Raw genomic sequence first — 15,073 nt, 5'->3', positions numbered from 1 at the left:
GAGGGAGGGTTCAGACTCTCTCCTCTTCTCTCTCTCCTCTCTTCTTCTGTTTTCCTCTCTCACTCCATCTCTCTGTGATGCAGGTCGTTTAAACATACTGCCTTCACACACTGCAACACCTCTCCCTCCATCTCTCTCCTTCTCCATCCCTCCATCTCTCTCCTTCTCCATCCCTCCATCTCTCTCCTTCTCAATCCCTCCATCTCTCTCCTTCTCAATCCCCCCATCTCTCTCCTTCTCAATCCCTCCATCTCTCTCCTTCTCACTCCCTCCATCTCTCTCCTTCTCAATCCCTCCATCTCTCTCCTTCTCAATCCCTCCATCTCTCTCCTTCTCAATCCCTCCATCTCTCTCCTTCTCAATCCCTCCATCTCTCTCCTTCTCAATCCCTCCATCTCCCCCTCTCTCTGACCAGGAAGGTTCCACCTCTGCTCCACCAGTGTTCTGTGTCAATCTGTCTGTCTGGTTAGGGTTATGGTTGTCTTTGGGTTCATGTAGCAGACTGCTGTGTTGCGGTCGCTCCGTCAAACCGTTGCTGTGGTTGGGTTTAGGTCCTTGTTGCTCTGTTTCCCCGTGGTCAGGTTGGGGTCTGTCTGTCTGACCGCAGTCTTGTTCGTGTTGCGGTCGCTCCCTGTGTCTCAGCAGGCTCCGCCTCTCCAGGAAGTGCTCTCCAACCAGCAGAGAGTCGCCCCACTCTGATAGGTTGAAGGACGACTCGCCCCATTGGACGGCCTCCTGTTCCTCTGCCTCCTGATTGGCTAGGAGCCCGCTGCGTCGCCGCTGCTGGTTGGACAGGAGACTGGTCTCCATGGCAACAGGCCCCTCCTCCTTCTCCTCCTCTGATTGGTCAGAGTCGTGGCTAAGCCCAACCAATAAGGAGCTGTCGTACAGGCTGTCAAATAGGAAGCTGCTACTGCCGTTTAGACTGTTCTCATTGCTCACTGAGGAGCGGCGTGCGCTAGGAGGTGGGAGGGCTTCATCATCATCATCATCATTATCGCCTGCCAAGATCTGGGGGAGGAAGAGTACACTACCATCATCACCACCACCACCACCACCACCAATACCATCATCACCACCATCATCATCATCATGGTGGCTGTGGTTGAGTGTGTGTACCTGGTCGTCGAGGACGTGTTCCATCTGGCTGTCAGTCAGGGAGAAGTTGTATCTGGGCGCAGTGTTGTCATGGGAACCATGGGTATGGGGGTTGCCATGGATACTGTTGCCTGGTGAGGGGTTCGGTGGGTTAACATCGGTTGGTTTCTCCTCTACGCCCTTCTCCTTGTTCCCTCTCTCATGCTGTGAGTTAGCGGCCTCTCTCTCCCTCTCCTCCTCTCTCTCCTCCCCCCCTCTCTCCCTCTCCTCCTCTCTCTCCCTCTCCTCCCCTCTCTGGTCTTGTAGTAGAATCATTCTCTCAGTCTGAGTGTCCAACTCCAAACTTTCCCCAAACCCTCCCTCCTCCTCCTCCTCCTCCTCCTCCTCCTCCTCCTCCTCCTCCTCCTCCTCCTCGTAGAGTTCAGGAGACCCACACTTATCTTCCTCTTCGTCCTCTTCCACCCTCCGGCGTTTGACCACAGGAGAGAGAGGAAGAGCTGGGACGTGGGCAGAGGAGAGGAGGGAGGTAGGAGGGGGGACAGGGACCTCTGCTGGTGCCTTGCTCTGGAGAAGGGGGGCTGACTTTGGGGTTGAAACCGAGACTGGGGCAGGGACTGGTAGGGGTTTAGGGTTAGGAGGAAGTTTAAAGGATGTTCCTCTCCTCCTCTCCTCCTGCTCACACTCTCTCCTCCTCTCATCCTGCTCACTCTCTCTCCTCCTCTCCTCCTGCTCACTCTCTCTTTTCTCTCTCCTCTCCTCCTCCCTCTCTCTCCTCTTCTCCTCCCTCTCTCTCTCCTCATTCTCCTCTTCCTCCCGCCTCTTCTCCCTCTCCTCCTCTTCCTCCCTCCTCTCCTCCCCCCTCTCTCTCCTCTTTGAGTGTATAGAGCGCAGTACTTTCCTCAGAGCTGTGGACGGCTGTCCTCTCCCTGCCACACCCACTCTGTCCAGAGGTTCCTCCACTCGGGAGGTGGGGGCTCTAAAACGGGGAGGGGGAGAGTGGAAGGGGTGGATGGAGGGACTGAGAGGGGGATGAGGGCTACTGACTAGCTCAGCTAAATCCTGAGTGTTTATACCTCTCCTGTCACCGACAGGAAGGTTAGGGTCTTCCTCGCCTCTCTGTTCCCTCTCTCCCTCCTCCACTCCTCCTCTCTGTTCCCTCTCTCTCTCCTCCACTCCTCCTCTCTGTTCCCTCTCTCCCTCCTCCACTCCTCCTCTCTGTTCCCTCTCTCTCTCCTCCACTCCTCCTCTCTGTTCCCTCTCTCCCTCCTCCTCGCCTCTCTGTTCCCTCTCTCCATCCTCCACTCCTCCTCTCTGTTCCCTCTCTCCCTCCTCCACTCCTCCTCTCTGTTCCCTCTCTCCCTCCACTCCTCCTCTCTGTTCCCTCTCTCCCTCCTCCTCGCCTCTCTGTTCCCTCTCTCCCTCCTCCACTCCTCCTCTCTGTTCCCTCTCTCCCTCCACTCCTCCTCTCTGTTCCTTCTCTCCCTCCTCCACTCCTCCTCTCTGTTCCCTCTCTCTCTCCTCCACTCCTCCTCTCTGTTCCCTCTCTCTCTCCTCCACTCCTCCTCTCTGTTCCCTCTCTCTCTCCTCCACTTCTCCTCTCTGTTCCCTCTCTCTCTCCTCCACTCCTCTCTCTTCCCTCTCTCCCTCCTCCACTCCTCCTCTCTGTTTCCTCTCTCTCTGCTCACCATTGTTCATCTGTTCTTCCTCTTTCCTCTCTACCTCGCTCTTCTCTGTCCCTCTCTCCTCTACCTCTTTCTGTTCAGCCATGTTTCTCCCTCCCTCTCTCCTTTCTCCTCTTCCCTCTTTCTCTCCGTCTTCCATCGCTTTCTTCTCGTTCATCCTCCTCTCTCCATCTTTCCAGGATTTGGACCGGTCCCGCTGTGTCTCAGGTGAGTCGTTGTCATGGTCGTTGTTAGGGCGTGTCTCCGTGGGCAGTGTCCCGGGGTCCCAGGCCACCCCCAATAGGGCGAGGTCTTGCTGGAGGAGGAGCCTGGCCTCAGACACAATCTCAATGGCTGCCTCGTGTTCTGTTAGAGCCCGCCCCCCACTGACCCAGACACACCGTAAGCTCCGCCTCTCGGCTGCCTCCCCCTCACTCTCATCCACCGCACGACGAGAACTGGAGAGGAAGAGATCATCATCATCATCACCATCATCACCATCACACCCCTCCAACACACTCTCCTCCTTCCTCCTAACCTCTTAAAGGGGACAGCCTTGCGTAGGGCCTTCTCCACCTCAGTGACCTTTGCCCTGGCCAGCTGGGCCACCGTAGCGAGGCCCTGGTCATAGAGCGTCCGTGCTCTTGTTGCGCTCAGCAGCGAGACCCGGACCAGGTCCATCAGTTCCCTCTGGACCCCGAAGCTCAACCTGGTCTGGTACTGGGAAAGAAGCAACTCCAGGCTGTGCCATCCCAGCCGCCGGCAGAACACCGTTACCATGCCTACGGGACAGGAAACCACAACTTTACTATGGTTACAGCCTGGTCTGGGACAGAAGTAACTAACGGAACACTGTTACCATGCCTACGGGACAGGAAACCACAACTGCTGTAGAGACTGTTACCTGGGTGGGGGGGGGGGGGGGGGGGGGGTTACCTGCATAGGTGGAGGCAGACTGCTGTAGAGACTGTAGCTGTCCACGACTACAGTTGTACTTGGTTGCCACGGTACCCAGAGGAACCTCATTGACCAAGTCCTGAAGGACCAGAGTAGTGAAGAACCTGAAGAGAAGGAGCAGAGGTTAAAGGGTGGGGGTGGGGGTGTGTGGGTGTGTGTGTGTGAGTGTGTGTGTGTGTGTGTGTGTGTGGGTGGGTGGGTGGGTGGGTGGGTGGGTGTGTGTGTGTGTGTGTGTGTGTGTGTGTGTGTGTGTGTGTGTGTGTGTGTGGGTGGGTGGGTGTGTGTGTGTGTGTGTGGGTGGGTGTGGGTGTGTGTGTGTGTGTGTGTGTGTGTGTGTGTGTGTCTGTGTGTGTGTCTGTGTGTGTGTGTGTGTGTGTGTGTGTGTCTGTGTGTCTGTCTGTGTCTGTGTGTGTGTGTGTGTGTGTGTGTGTGTGTGGGTGTGTGTGTGTGTGTGTGTCTGTGTGTGTGGGTGGGTGTGTGTGTGTGTGTGTGGGTGTGTGTGTGGGTGTGTGTGTGTGTGTGTGGGTGGGTGTGGGTGTGGGTCTGTGTGGGTGTGGGTCTGTGTGTGTGTGTGTGTGTGTGTGTGTGTGTGTGTGTGTGTCTGTGTGTGTGTGTGTGTGTATGTGTGTGTCTGTGTGTGTGTGTGTGTGTGTGTGTGTGTGTGTGTGTGTGTGTGTGTGTGTGTGTGTGTGTCTGTGTGTGTGTCTGTGTCTGTGTGTGTGTGTCTGTGTCTGTGTGTGTGTGTGTGTGTGTGTGTATGTATGTGTGTGTGTGTGTGTGTGTGTGTGTGTGTGTGTGTATGTGTGTGTGTGTGTGTGTGTGTGTGTGTGTGTGTGTGTGGTCCAGGGTTTCCGTTATGTGTTGCTGGACATTTGACTGGCAGCATTTTAATTTACTGGACATTTAAGAAAATGTATCGGACCCATTAGGGTGAAACCTGGCTTCCATTGACGATGCACTTGAATGGCGAATGGAAAGCGCACTTCAATTGCCATTTGAGAAATAAAAATAGTAGCTATTTTAAATCGTGGCCTTTAAATGGTTTTTAACATACGAATGCATTTAGAACTGTTGCGCAATGATTGGGATTTTAGTTTATTGATCGACTTTTCACTATAATATTTTTGGCAGAGGCCGGCTATCGGAAACCCTGGTTTGCGTGTTATGCTGTACCGTTTGTGTATGGCCATCTGTCGTCTCTGTCGCTCTGTCTTGGCGATCAGTTTCCCGCTAACAGACCGAGCCAGGAAGCTCTCCTGGACCCCCACCAGCTCTGCTACTCTCTTATAGGATGAGCCAAGCGCCTCCCAGAGACACCAGAACTGGTACCAGTCAATTGTGGTCCACTCAGCATACACAGGAGTTATCTGGAGGACACACACACACCAGAGTTATCTGGAGGATACACACACCAGAGTTATCTGGAGGATACACACACAGGAGTTATCTGGAGGATACACAAACACCAGAGTTATCTGGAGGACACACACACACCAGAGTTATCTGGAGGACACACACACCAGAGTTATCTGGAGGATACACAAACACCATAGTTATCTGGAGGACACACACACCAGAGTTATCTGGAGGATACACACACACCAGAGTTATCTGGAGGACACACACACACCAGAGTTATCTGGAGGACACACACACCAGAGTTATCTGGAGGACACACACACCAGAGTTATCTGGAGGACACACACACAGGAGTTATCTGGAGGACACACACACCATAGTTATCTGGAGGACACACACACCTGAGTTATCTGGAGGACACACACACACCATAGTTATCTGGAGGACACACACACAGGAGTTATCTGGAGGACACACACACAGGAGTTATCTGGAGGACACACACACACCAGAGTTATCTGGAGGACACACACACACCAGTTATCTGGAGGACACACACACACCAGAGTTATCTGGAGGACACACACACCAGTTATCTGGAGGACACACACACACCAGAGTTATCTGGAGGACACACACACACCAGAGTTATCTGGAGGACACACACACACCATAGTTATCTGGAGGATACACAAACACCATAGTTATCTGGAGGACACACACAGGAGTTATCTGGAGGACACACACCAGAGTTATCTGGAGGACACACACACACCAGAGTTATCTGGAGGACACACACACACCAGAGTTATCTGGAGGACACACACACACCAGAGTTATCTGGAGGACACACACACACCAGAGTTATCTGGAGGACACACACACCAGAGTTATTTGGAGGACACACACACCAGAGTTATCTGGAGGATACACACACCATAGTTATCTGGAGGACACACACACCAGAGTTATCTGGAGGACACACACACACCAGAGTTATCTGGAGGACACACACACCATAGTTATCTGGAGGACACACACACCAGAGTTATCTGGAGGACACAAACACCAGAGTTATCTGGAGGACACACACACCATAGTTACAGTGGGGGAAAAAGTATTTAGTCAGCCACCAATTGTCCAAGTTCTCCCACTTAAAAAGATGAGAGGCCTGTAATTTTCATCATAGGTACACGTCAACTATGACAGACAAAATGAGAAAAAAATTCCAGAAAATCACATTGTAGGATTTTTTATGAATTTATTTGCAAATTATGGTGGAAAATAAGTATTTGGTCAATAACAAAAGTTTCTCAATACATTGTTATATACCCTTTGTTGGCAATGACAGAGGTCAAACGTTTTCTGTAATTCTTCACAAGGTTTTCACACACTGTTGCTGGTATTTTGGCCCATTCCTCCATGCAGATCTCCTCTAGAGCAGTGATGTTTTGGGGCTGTCGCTGGGCAACACGGACTTTCAACTCCCTCCAAAGATTTTCTATGGGGTTGAGATCTGGAGACTGGCTAGGCCACTCCATGACCTTGAAATGCTTCTTACGAAGCCACTCCTTCGTTGCCCGGGCGGTGTGTTTGGGATCATTGTCATGCTGAAAGACCCAGCCACATTTCATCTTCAATGCCCTTGCTGATGGAAGGAGGTTTTCACTCAAAATCTCACGATACATGGCCCCATTCATTCTTTCCTTTACACGGATCAGTCGTCCTGGTCCCTTTGCAGAAAACAGCCCCAAAGCATGATGTTTCCACCCCCATGCTTCACAGTAGGTATGGTGTTCTTTGGATGCAACTCAGCATTCTTTGTCCTCCAAACACGACGAGTTGAGTTTTTACCAAAAAGTTCTATTTTGGTTTCATCTGACCATATGACATTCTCCCAATCCTCTTCTTTGCTAGAGTGCATCCAAATGCACTCTAGCAAACTTCAGACGGGCCTGGACATGTACTGGCTTAAGCAGGGGGACACGTCTGGCACTGCAGGATTTGAGTCCCTGGCGGCGTAGTGTGTTAGTGATGGTAGGCTTTGTTACTTTGGTCCCAGCTCTCTGCAGGTCATTCACTAGGTCCCCCCGTGTGGTTCTGGCATTTTTGCTCACCGTTCTTGTGATCATTTTGACCCCACGGGGTGAGATCTTGCGTGGAGCCCCAGATCGAGGGAGATTATCAGTGGTCTTGTATGTCTTCCATTTCCTAATAATTGCTCCCACAGTTGATTTCTTCAAACCAAGCTGCTTACCTATTGCAGATTCGGTCTTCCCAGCCTGGTGCAGGTCTACAATTTTGTTTCTGGTGTCCTTTGACTGCTCTTTGGTCTTGGCCATAGTGGAGTTTGGAGTGTGACTGTTTGAGGTTGTGGACAGGTGTCTTTTATACTGATAACAAGTTCAAACAGGTGCCATTAATACAGGTAACGAGTGGAGGACAGAGGAGCCTCTTAAAGAAGAAGTTACAGGTCTGTGAGAGCCAGAAATCTTGCTTGTTTGTAGGTGACCAAATACTTATTTTCCACCATAATTTGCAAATAAATTCATTAAAAATCCTACAATGTGATTTTCTGGATTTTCTTCCTCATTTTGTCTGTCATAGTTGACGTGTACCTATGATGAAAATTACAGGCCTCTCATCTTTTTAAGTGGGAGAACTTGCACAATTGGTGGCTGACTAAACACATGAGTTATCTGGAGGATACAAATACAGGAGTTATCTGGAGGATACAAACACAGGAGTTATCTGGAGGATACAAACACAGGAGTTATCTGGAGGATACAAACACAGGAGTTATCTGGAGGATACAAACACAGGAGTTATCTGGAGGATACAAACATGCATTATCTGGAGGGAGAGAGAGGGGGGTACCTGGTAGAGTGTGTGTAGGTCGTTGTCCAGCACGAAGCCCTTCATGGCTCTCTGCAGGTCTGAGAAGATACCCAGTGCCTCAGGAGGAGAGAGAGAGGAGGAGAGTGTGGCAGAACCCAGGTGGGTGGGGCAGTACCTCTCTTCTCCTCCTGCCCCCCCTCTCTTCCTCTCACCCCCATCTCCCTCTCTTTGGATAGATATGAACTCATTCTCAATCAACCATTCCACACAGGCCTCTATCGCTCCCTCCGTCTCTCCTCCCGTCGCTCCCTCCGTCTCTCCTCCAGTCCTCCCTCCTCCCTCCGTAATGGCGCCCCCTGGTGTGGTGTCATAGCGGGCACCAGCAGCCAGCAGCGTACAGGAAGCATAAAGCCTCACATCCTGAGGAGAGCTGGCCACGCCCCCAACAATGATCTGACAGGAGACAGGTATATAGATGATCTGACAGGAGACAGGTATATAGATGATCTGACAGGAGACAGGTATATAGATGATCTGACAGGAGACAGGTATATAGATGATCTGACAGGAGACAGGTATATAGATGATCTGACAGGAGACAGGTATACAGTACCAGTCAAAAGTTTTGAACACACCTACTCATTCAAGGGTTTTTCTTCATTTTTTACTATTTTCTACATTGTACAATAATAGTGAAGACATCAAAACTATGAAATAACACATATGGAATCATGTAGTAACCACAAAGGTGTTGCAAATAGTCCAGGTAGCCATGATTAGCTGTTCAGGAGTCTTATGGCTTGGGGGTAGAAACTGTTGAGAAGCCTTTTGGACCTAGACATGGCGCTCCGGTATCGCTTGCCGTGCGGTAGCAAAGAGAACAGTCTATGACTAGGGTGGCTGGAGTCTTTGACAATTTTGAGGGCCTTCCTCTGACACCGCCTGGTATAGAGGTCCTGGATGGCAGGAAGCTTTGCCCCAGTGATGTACTGGGGCGTACGCACTACCCTCTGTAGTGCCTTGCGGTCGGAGGCCGAGCAGTTGCCATACCTGGCGGTGATGCAACCAGTCAGGATGCTCTCGATGGTGCAGCTGTAGAACTTTTTGAGGATCTGAGGACCCATGCCAAATCATTTCAGTCTCCTGAGGGGGAATAGGTGTGTTTGACCATGATAGTTTGTTGGTGATGTGGACACCAAGGAACTTGAAGCTCTCAACCTGTTCCACTACAGCCCCGTCGATGAGAATGGGGGCGTGATCAGTCCTCTTGTCTTGATCACGTTGAGGGAGAGGTTGTTATCCTGGCACCACACGGCCAGGTCTCTGACCTCCTCCCTATAGGCTGTCTCATCGTTGTCGGTGATCAGGCCTACCACTGTTGCGTCATCGGCAAACGTAATGATGGTGTTGGAGTCATGCCTGGCCATGCAGTCATGGGTGAACAGGGAGTTCAGGAGGGGACTGAGCACGCACCCCTGAGGGGCCCCCGTGTTGAGGATCAGCGTGGCAGATGTGTTGTTACCTACCCTTACCACCTGGGGGCAGCCCGTCAGGAAGTCCAGGATCCAGTTGCAGAGGAAGGTGTTTAGTCCCAGGGTCCTTAGCTTGGTGATGAGCTTTGAGGGCACTATGGTGTTGAACGCTGAGCTGTAGTCAATGAATAGCATTCTCACATACAGTGAGGGAAAAAAGTATTTGATTCCCTGCTGATTTTGTACGTTTGCCCAATGACAAAGAAATGATCAGTCTATAATTTTAATGGTAGATTTATTTTAACAGTGAGAGACAGAATAACAACAAAAAAATCCAGAAAAACGCATGTAAAAAAAATTATAAATTGATTTGCATTTTAATGAGGGAAATAAGTATTTGACCCCTCTGCAAAACATGACTTAGTACTTGGTGGCAAAACCCTTGTTGGCAATCACAGAGGTCAGACGTTTCTTGTAGTTGGCCACCAGGTTTACACACATCTCAGGAGGGATTTTGTCCCACTCCTCTTTGCAGATCTTCTCCAAGTCATTAAGGTTTCGAGGCTGACGTTTGGCAACTCGAACCTTCAGCTCCCTGCACAGATTTTCTATGGAATTAAGGTCTGGAGACTGGCTAGGCCACTCCAGGACCTTAATGTGCTTTTTCTAGAGCCACTAATTTGTTGCCTTGGCCGTGTGTTTTGGGTCATTGTCATGCTGGAATACCCATCCACGACCCATTTTCAATGCCCTGGCTGACGGAAGGAGGTTCTCACCCAGGATTTGACGGTACATGGCCCCGTCCATCGTCCCTTTGATGCGGTGAAGTTGTCCTGTCCCCTTAGCAGAAAAACACCCCCAAAGCATAATGTTTCCACCTCCATGTTTGACGGTGGGGATGGTGTTCTTGGGGTCATAGGCAGCATTCCTCCTCCTCCAAACACGGCGAGTTGAGTTGATGCCAAAGAGCTCGATTTTGGTCTCATCTGACCACAACACTTTCACCCAGTTCTCCTCTGAATCATTCAGATGTTCATTGGCAAACTTCAGACGGCCCTGTATATGTGCTTTCTTAAGCAGGGGGACCTTGCGGGCGCTGCAGGGTTTCAGTCCTTCACGGCGTAGTGTGTTACCAATTGTTTTGTTGGTGACTATGATCCCAGCTGCCTTCAGATCATTGGCAAGATCCTCCCGTGTAGTTCTGGGCTGATTCCTCACCGTTCTCATGATCATTGCAACTCCACGAGGTGAGATCTTGCATGGAGCCCCAGGCCGAGGGAGATTGACAGTTCTTTTGTGTTTCTTCCATTTGCGAATAAACGCACCAACTGTTGTCACCTTCTCACCAAGATGCTTGGTGATGGTCTTGTAGCCCATTCCAGCCTTGTGTAGGTCTACAATCTTGTCCCTGACATCCTTGGAGAGCTCTTTGGTCTTGGCCATGGTGAAGAGTTTGGAATCTGATTGATTGAGTGCTTGTGTGGACAGGTGTCTTTTATACAGGTAACAAACTGAGATTAGGAGCACTCCCTTTAAGAGTGTGCTCCTAATCTCAGCTCGTTACCTGTATAAAAGACACCTGGGAGCCAGAAATCTTTCTGATTGAGAGGGGGTCAAATACTTATTTCCCTCATTAAAATGCAAATCAATTTATAACATTTTTGACATGCGTTTTTCTTGATTTTTTTGTTGTTATTCTGTCTCTCACTGTTCAAATAAACCTACCATTAAAATTATAGACTGATCATTTCTTTGTCAGTGGGCAAACGTACAAAATCAGCAGGGGATCAAATACTTTTTCCCCCTCACTTTAGGTGTTCCTCTTGTCCAGGTGTGAAAGGGCAGTGTGGAGTGCAATAGAGATTGCATAATCTGTGGATCTGTTGGGGCGGTATGCAAATTGGAGTGGGTTACTGGGTTAATGGTGTTGATGTGAGCCATGACCAGCCTTTCAAAGCACTTCATGGCTACAGACGTGAGTGCTACGGGTCGGTAGTCATTTAGGCAGGTTATCTTAGTGTTCTTGGGCATAGGGACTATGGTGGTCTGCTTGAAACATTTTGGTATTACAGACTCAGTCAGGGACATGTTGAAAATGTCAGTGAAGACACTTGCCAGTTGGTCAGCGCATGCTCAGAGTACACGTCCTGGTAATCCGTCTGGCCCTGCGGCCTTGTGAATGTTGACCTGCTTAAAAGTCTTACTCACATCGGCTACTGAGAGCATGATCACATAGTCATCAGGAACAGCTGATGCTCTCATGCATGCTTCAGTGTTGCTTTCCTCAAAGCGAGCATAGAAGTGATTTAGCTCATCTGGTAGGCTTGTGTCACTGGGCAGCTCGCGGCTGTGCTTCCATTTGTAGTCTGTAATAGTTTTCAAGCCCTGTCACATCGGACGAGCATCGGAGCCGGTGTAGTACGATTCAATCTTAGTCCTGTATTGACGCTTTGCCTGTTTGGTGGTTCGTCGGAGGGCATAGCTGGATTTCTTATAAGGGTCCAGGTTAGAGTCCCGCACCTTGAAAGCGGCAGATCTATGCTTTAGCTCGGTGCGGATGTTGCCTGTACTCCATGGCTTCTGGTTGGGGTATGTACGTACAGTCACTGTGGGGACGACGTCATCGATGCACTTATTGATGAAGCCAGTGACTGATGTGGTATACTCCTCAATGCTATCGGAAGAATCCCGGAACATATTCCAGTCTGTGCTAGCAAAACAGTCCTGTAGCTTAGCATCTGCGTCATCTGACCACTTCCTTATTAACCGAGTCACTGGTGCTTCCTGCTTTAGTTTTTGCTTATAAGCAGGAATCAGGAGGATAGAGTTATGGTCAGATTTGCCAAATGGAGGGCGAGGGAGAGCTTTGTATGCGTCTCTGTGTGTGGAGTAAAGGTGGTCTAGAGTTTTTTTTCCTCTGGTTGCACAGATTTAACATGCTGGTAGAAATGAGGTAAAACGGATTTAAGTTTCCCTGCATTAAAGTCCCCGGCCACTAGGAGCGCTGCCTCTGGATGAGCGTTTTCCTGTTTACTTATGGCCTTATACAGCTCATTGAGTGCGGTCTTAGTGCCAGCATCGGTTTGTGGTGGTAGATTGACAGCTACGAAAAATATATATGAAAACTCTCTTGGTAAATACTGTGGTCTACAGCTTATCATGGAATACTCTACCTCAGGCGAGCAAAACCTTGAGACTTCCTTAGTATTAGATTTTATGCACCAGCTGTTGTTTACAAATATGCATAGACCGCCACCCCTTGTCTTACCAGAGTGCCGTTCTATCCTGCTGATGTAGCGTATAGCCCGCTAGCTGTATGTTATCCATGTCGTCGTTCAGCCACGACTCGGTGAAACGTAAGATATTACAGTTTTTAATGTCCCGTTGGTAGGATAACCGTAATCTTAGGTCATCCAATTTATTTTCCAATGATTGAAGATTGGCTAATAGGATTGATGGGAGCGGCAGTTTACTCGCTCGCCGTCGGATTCTTACAAGGCACCCCGACCTAAGTCCCAGATATCTCCGTCTCTTCCTCATGCGAATGACGGGGATTTGGGCCTTGTCGGGTGTCTGTAGAATATCCTTCGCGTCCGACTCGTTGAATAAAAAATCTTTGTCCAATACGAGGTGAGTAATCGCTGTCCTGATATCCAGAAGCTATTTTTGGTTATAAGAGACGATGGCAGAAACATTATGTACAGAATAAATTACAAATAACGCGAAAAAACACACATAATAGTACAATTGGTTAGAGGGCTGTAAAACGGCAGCCATCTTCTCCGGCGCCATTGCTCGTGTTTCTTGGCCCAAGCAAGTCTCTTCTTATTATTGGTGTCCTTTAGTAGTGGTTTCTTTGTAGCAATTCGACCATGAAGGCCTGATTCACGCAGTCTCCTCTGAACAGTTGATGTTGAGATGTGTCTGTTACTTGAACTCTGTGAAGCATTTATTTGGGCTGCAATTTCTGAGGCTGATAACTCTAATGAACTTATCCTCTGCAGCAGAGGTAACTCTGGGTCTTCCATTCCTGTGGCGGTCCTCATGAGAGCCAGTTTCATCATAGCAATTGATGGTTTTTGTGACTGTACTTGAAGAAACGTTCAAAGTTCTTGAAATTGTCCATATTGACTGACCTTCATGTCTTAAAGTAATGATGGACTGTCATTTCTCTTTGCTTATTTGAGCTGTTCTTGCCATAATATGGACTTGGTCTTTTACCAAATAGGGCTATCATCTGTATACCCACCCTACCTTGTCACAACACAACTGATTGGCTCAAATGCATTAAGAAGGAAAGAAGTTCAGTGGTTAGATGTCAGACTACTGTACCTCCAGGATGGCTCGGAGCATGCTGGTGGTTAGCCCCTCCCCCTCCCTCTTCACCAGGCAGCTGCTGATTGGCTGCAGAGCGCCCTGGAGAAGACACACTCCCTTCTGACGCTCCGCCTCCTTACACACCAACACACTCTCCCCTAAAAGGGAGGAGAGAGAGAGGGTGAGAGGGGGGAGAGGGGGAGAGGGGGGAGAGGGTGAGAGGGGGGAGAGGGTGAGGGGGAGAGGGGGGAGAGGGTGAGAGGGGGGAGAGGGGGGAGACGGGGGAGAGGGGGGAGAGGGTGAGGGGGAGAGGGGGGGAGAGGGGAGAGAGGGGGGAGAGGGTGAGAGGGGGGAGAGGGGTGAGAGGGTGAGAGGGGGGAGAGGGGGGAGAGGGTGAGAGGGTGGAGAGGGGGAGAGGGTGAGAGGGGGGAGAGGGGGAGAGGGTGAGAGGGGGGAGAGGTGGAGAGGGTGAGAGGGGGGAGAGGGGGAGAGGGGGGTGAGGGTGAGAGGGGGGAGAGGGTGAGAGGGGGGAGAGGGGGGGAGGGGGGAGAGGGGGGAGACGGGGGAGAGAGAGGGGGGGGGGGGGGAGGGTGAGAGGGGGGAGAGGGTGAGGGGGAGAGGGTGAGAGGGGGGAGAGGGGGGAGAGGGGGGGAGGGGGGAGAGGGGGGAGACGGGGGAGAGGGGGGAGAGGGTGAGGGGGAGAGGGGGGGGAGAGGGGAGAGAGGGGGGAGAGGGTGAGAGGGGGGAGAGGGGTGAGAGGGTGAGAGGGGGGAGGGGGAGAGGGGGGAGGGGGGAGAGGGGGGAGAGGGTGAGAGGGTGGAGAGGGGGGAGAGGGGGAGAGGGTGAGAGGGGGGAGAGGGGGAGAGGGTGAGAGGGGGGAGAGGTGGAGAGGGTGAGAGGGGGGAGAGGGGGAGAGGGGGGAGAGGGTGAGAGGGGGGAGAGGGTGAGAGGGGGAGAGGGGACATTTTCAATCCTCAGCCACAGAGATCATTTAAATCCCTTTCACCTCCTCACCCTCCGTGTCGACTCCCATTGAAAAATACATTGAGATGAAGCTGCCCCAGTGTGTGGACGCTATTAAAATATATTTCTTAGTATCTGTTATGCTATTTTTATTTATTTGTTGATTGAAGAAAGAAAACAAGTTGGATGCCAGTACGGTGCAATAAACCTTAGTGAACTATTTACAGAAAATATATAAAAAAATAACACATACGTATTACGGAGCTACTCAGCCTGAATATCAGGACTGCAACGTGTTTCCACTACTAATCCACATACGTATTACGGAGCTACTCAGCCTGAATATCAGGACTGCAACGTGTTTCCACTACTAATCCACATACGTATTACGGAGCTACTCAGCCTGAA

General features: G+C 50.6%; 1 protein-coding gene across 1 annotated transcript in view; it reads right to left on the bottom strand.

Moving 5' to 3' along the window:
• LOC311099911 (DNA polymerase theta-like) overlaps nucleotides 1–15,073 on the bottom strand; it is a gene marked incomplete at its 5' end in the record, with an annotated part of 118,742 nt that overhangs the window by 60,533 nt on the left and 43,136 nt on the right. Inside the window, 9 exons of the mRNA XM_084140628.1 lie at nucleotides 603–1,011; nucleotides 1,120–1,229; nucleotides 1,993–2,074; nucleotides 2,848–3,217; nucleotides 3,298–3,541; nucleotides 3,696–3,820; nucleotides 4,890–5,083; nucleotides 7,953–8,366; nucleotides 13,718–13,860. Of these exons, the coding sequence (XP_083996754.1) occupies nucleotides 603–1,011; nucleotides 1,120–1,229; nucleotides 1,993–2,074; nucleotides 2,848–3,217; nucleotides 3,298–3,541; nucleotides 3,696–3,820; nucleotides 4,890–5,083; nucleotides 7,953–8,366; nucleotides 13,718–13,860 (2,091 nt within the window). The remainder of the gene's footprint in view (nucleotides 1–602; nucleotides 1,012–1,119; nucleotides 1,230–1,992; nucleotides 2,075–2,847; nucleotides 3,218–3,297; nucleotides 3,542–3,695; nucleotides 3,821–4,889; nucleotides 5,084–7,952; nucleotides 8,367–13,717; nucleotides 13,861–15,073) is intronic.

This window comes from Coregonus lavaretus, assembly GCF_964263955.1.
Source record: "Coregonus lavaretus genome assembly, chromosome: 24".
Classification (NCBI taxonomy): Eukaryota; Metazoa; Chordata; class Actinopteri; order Salmoniformes; family Salmonidae; genus Coregonus; species Coregonus lavaretus.
The sequence above is the reverse complement of the archived record's forward strand: the minus strand, read 5'-3'. Positions and strand labels throughout refer to the sequence as shown.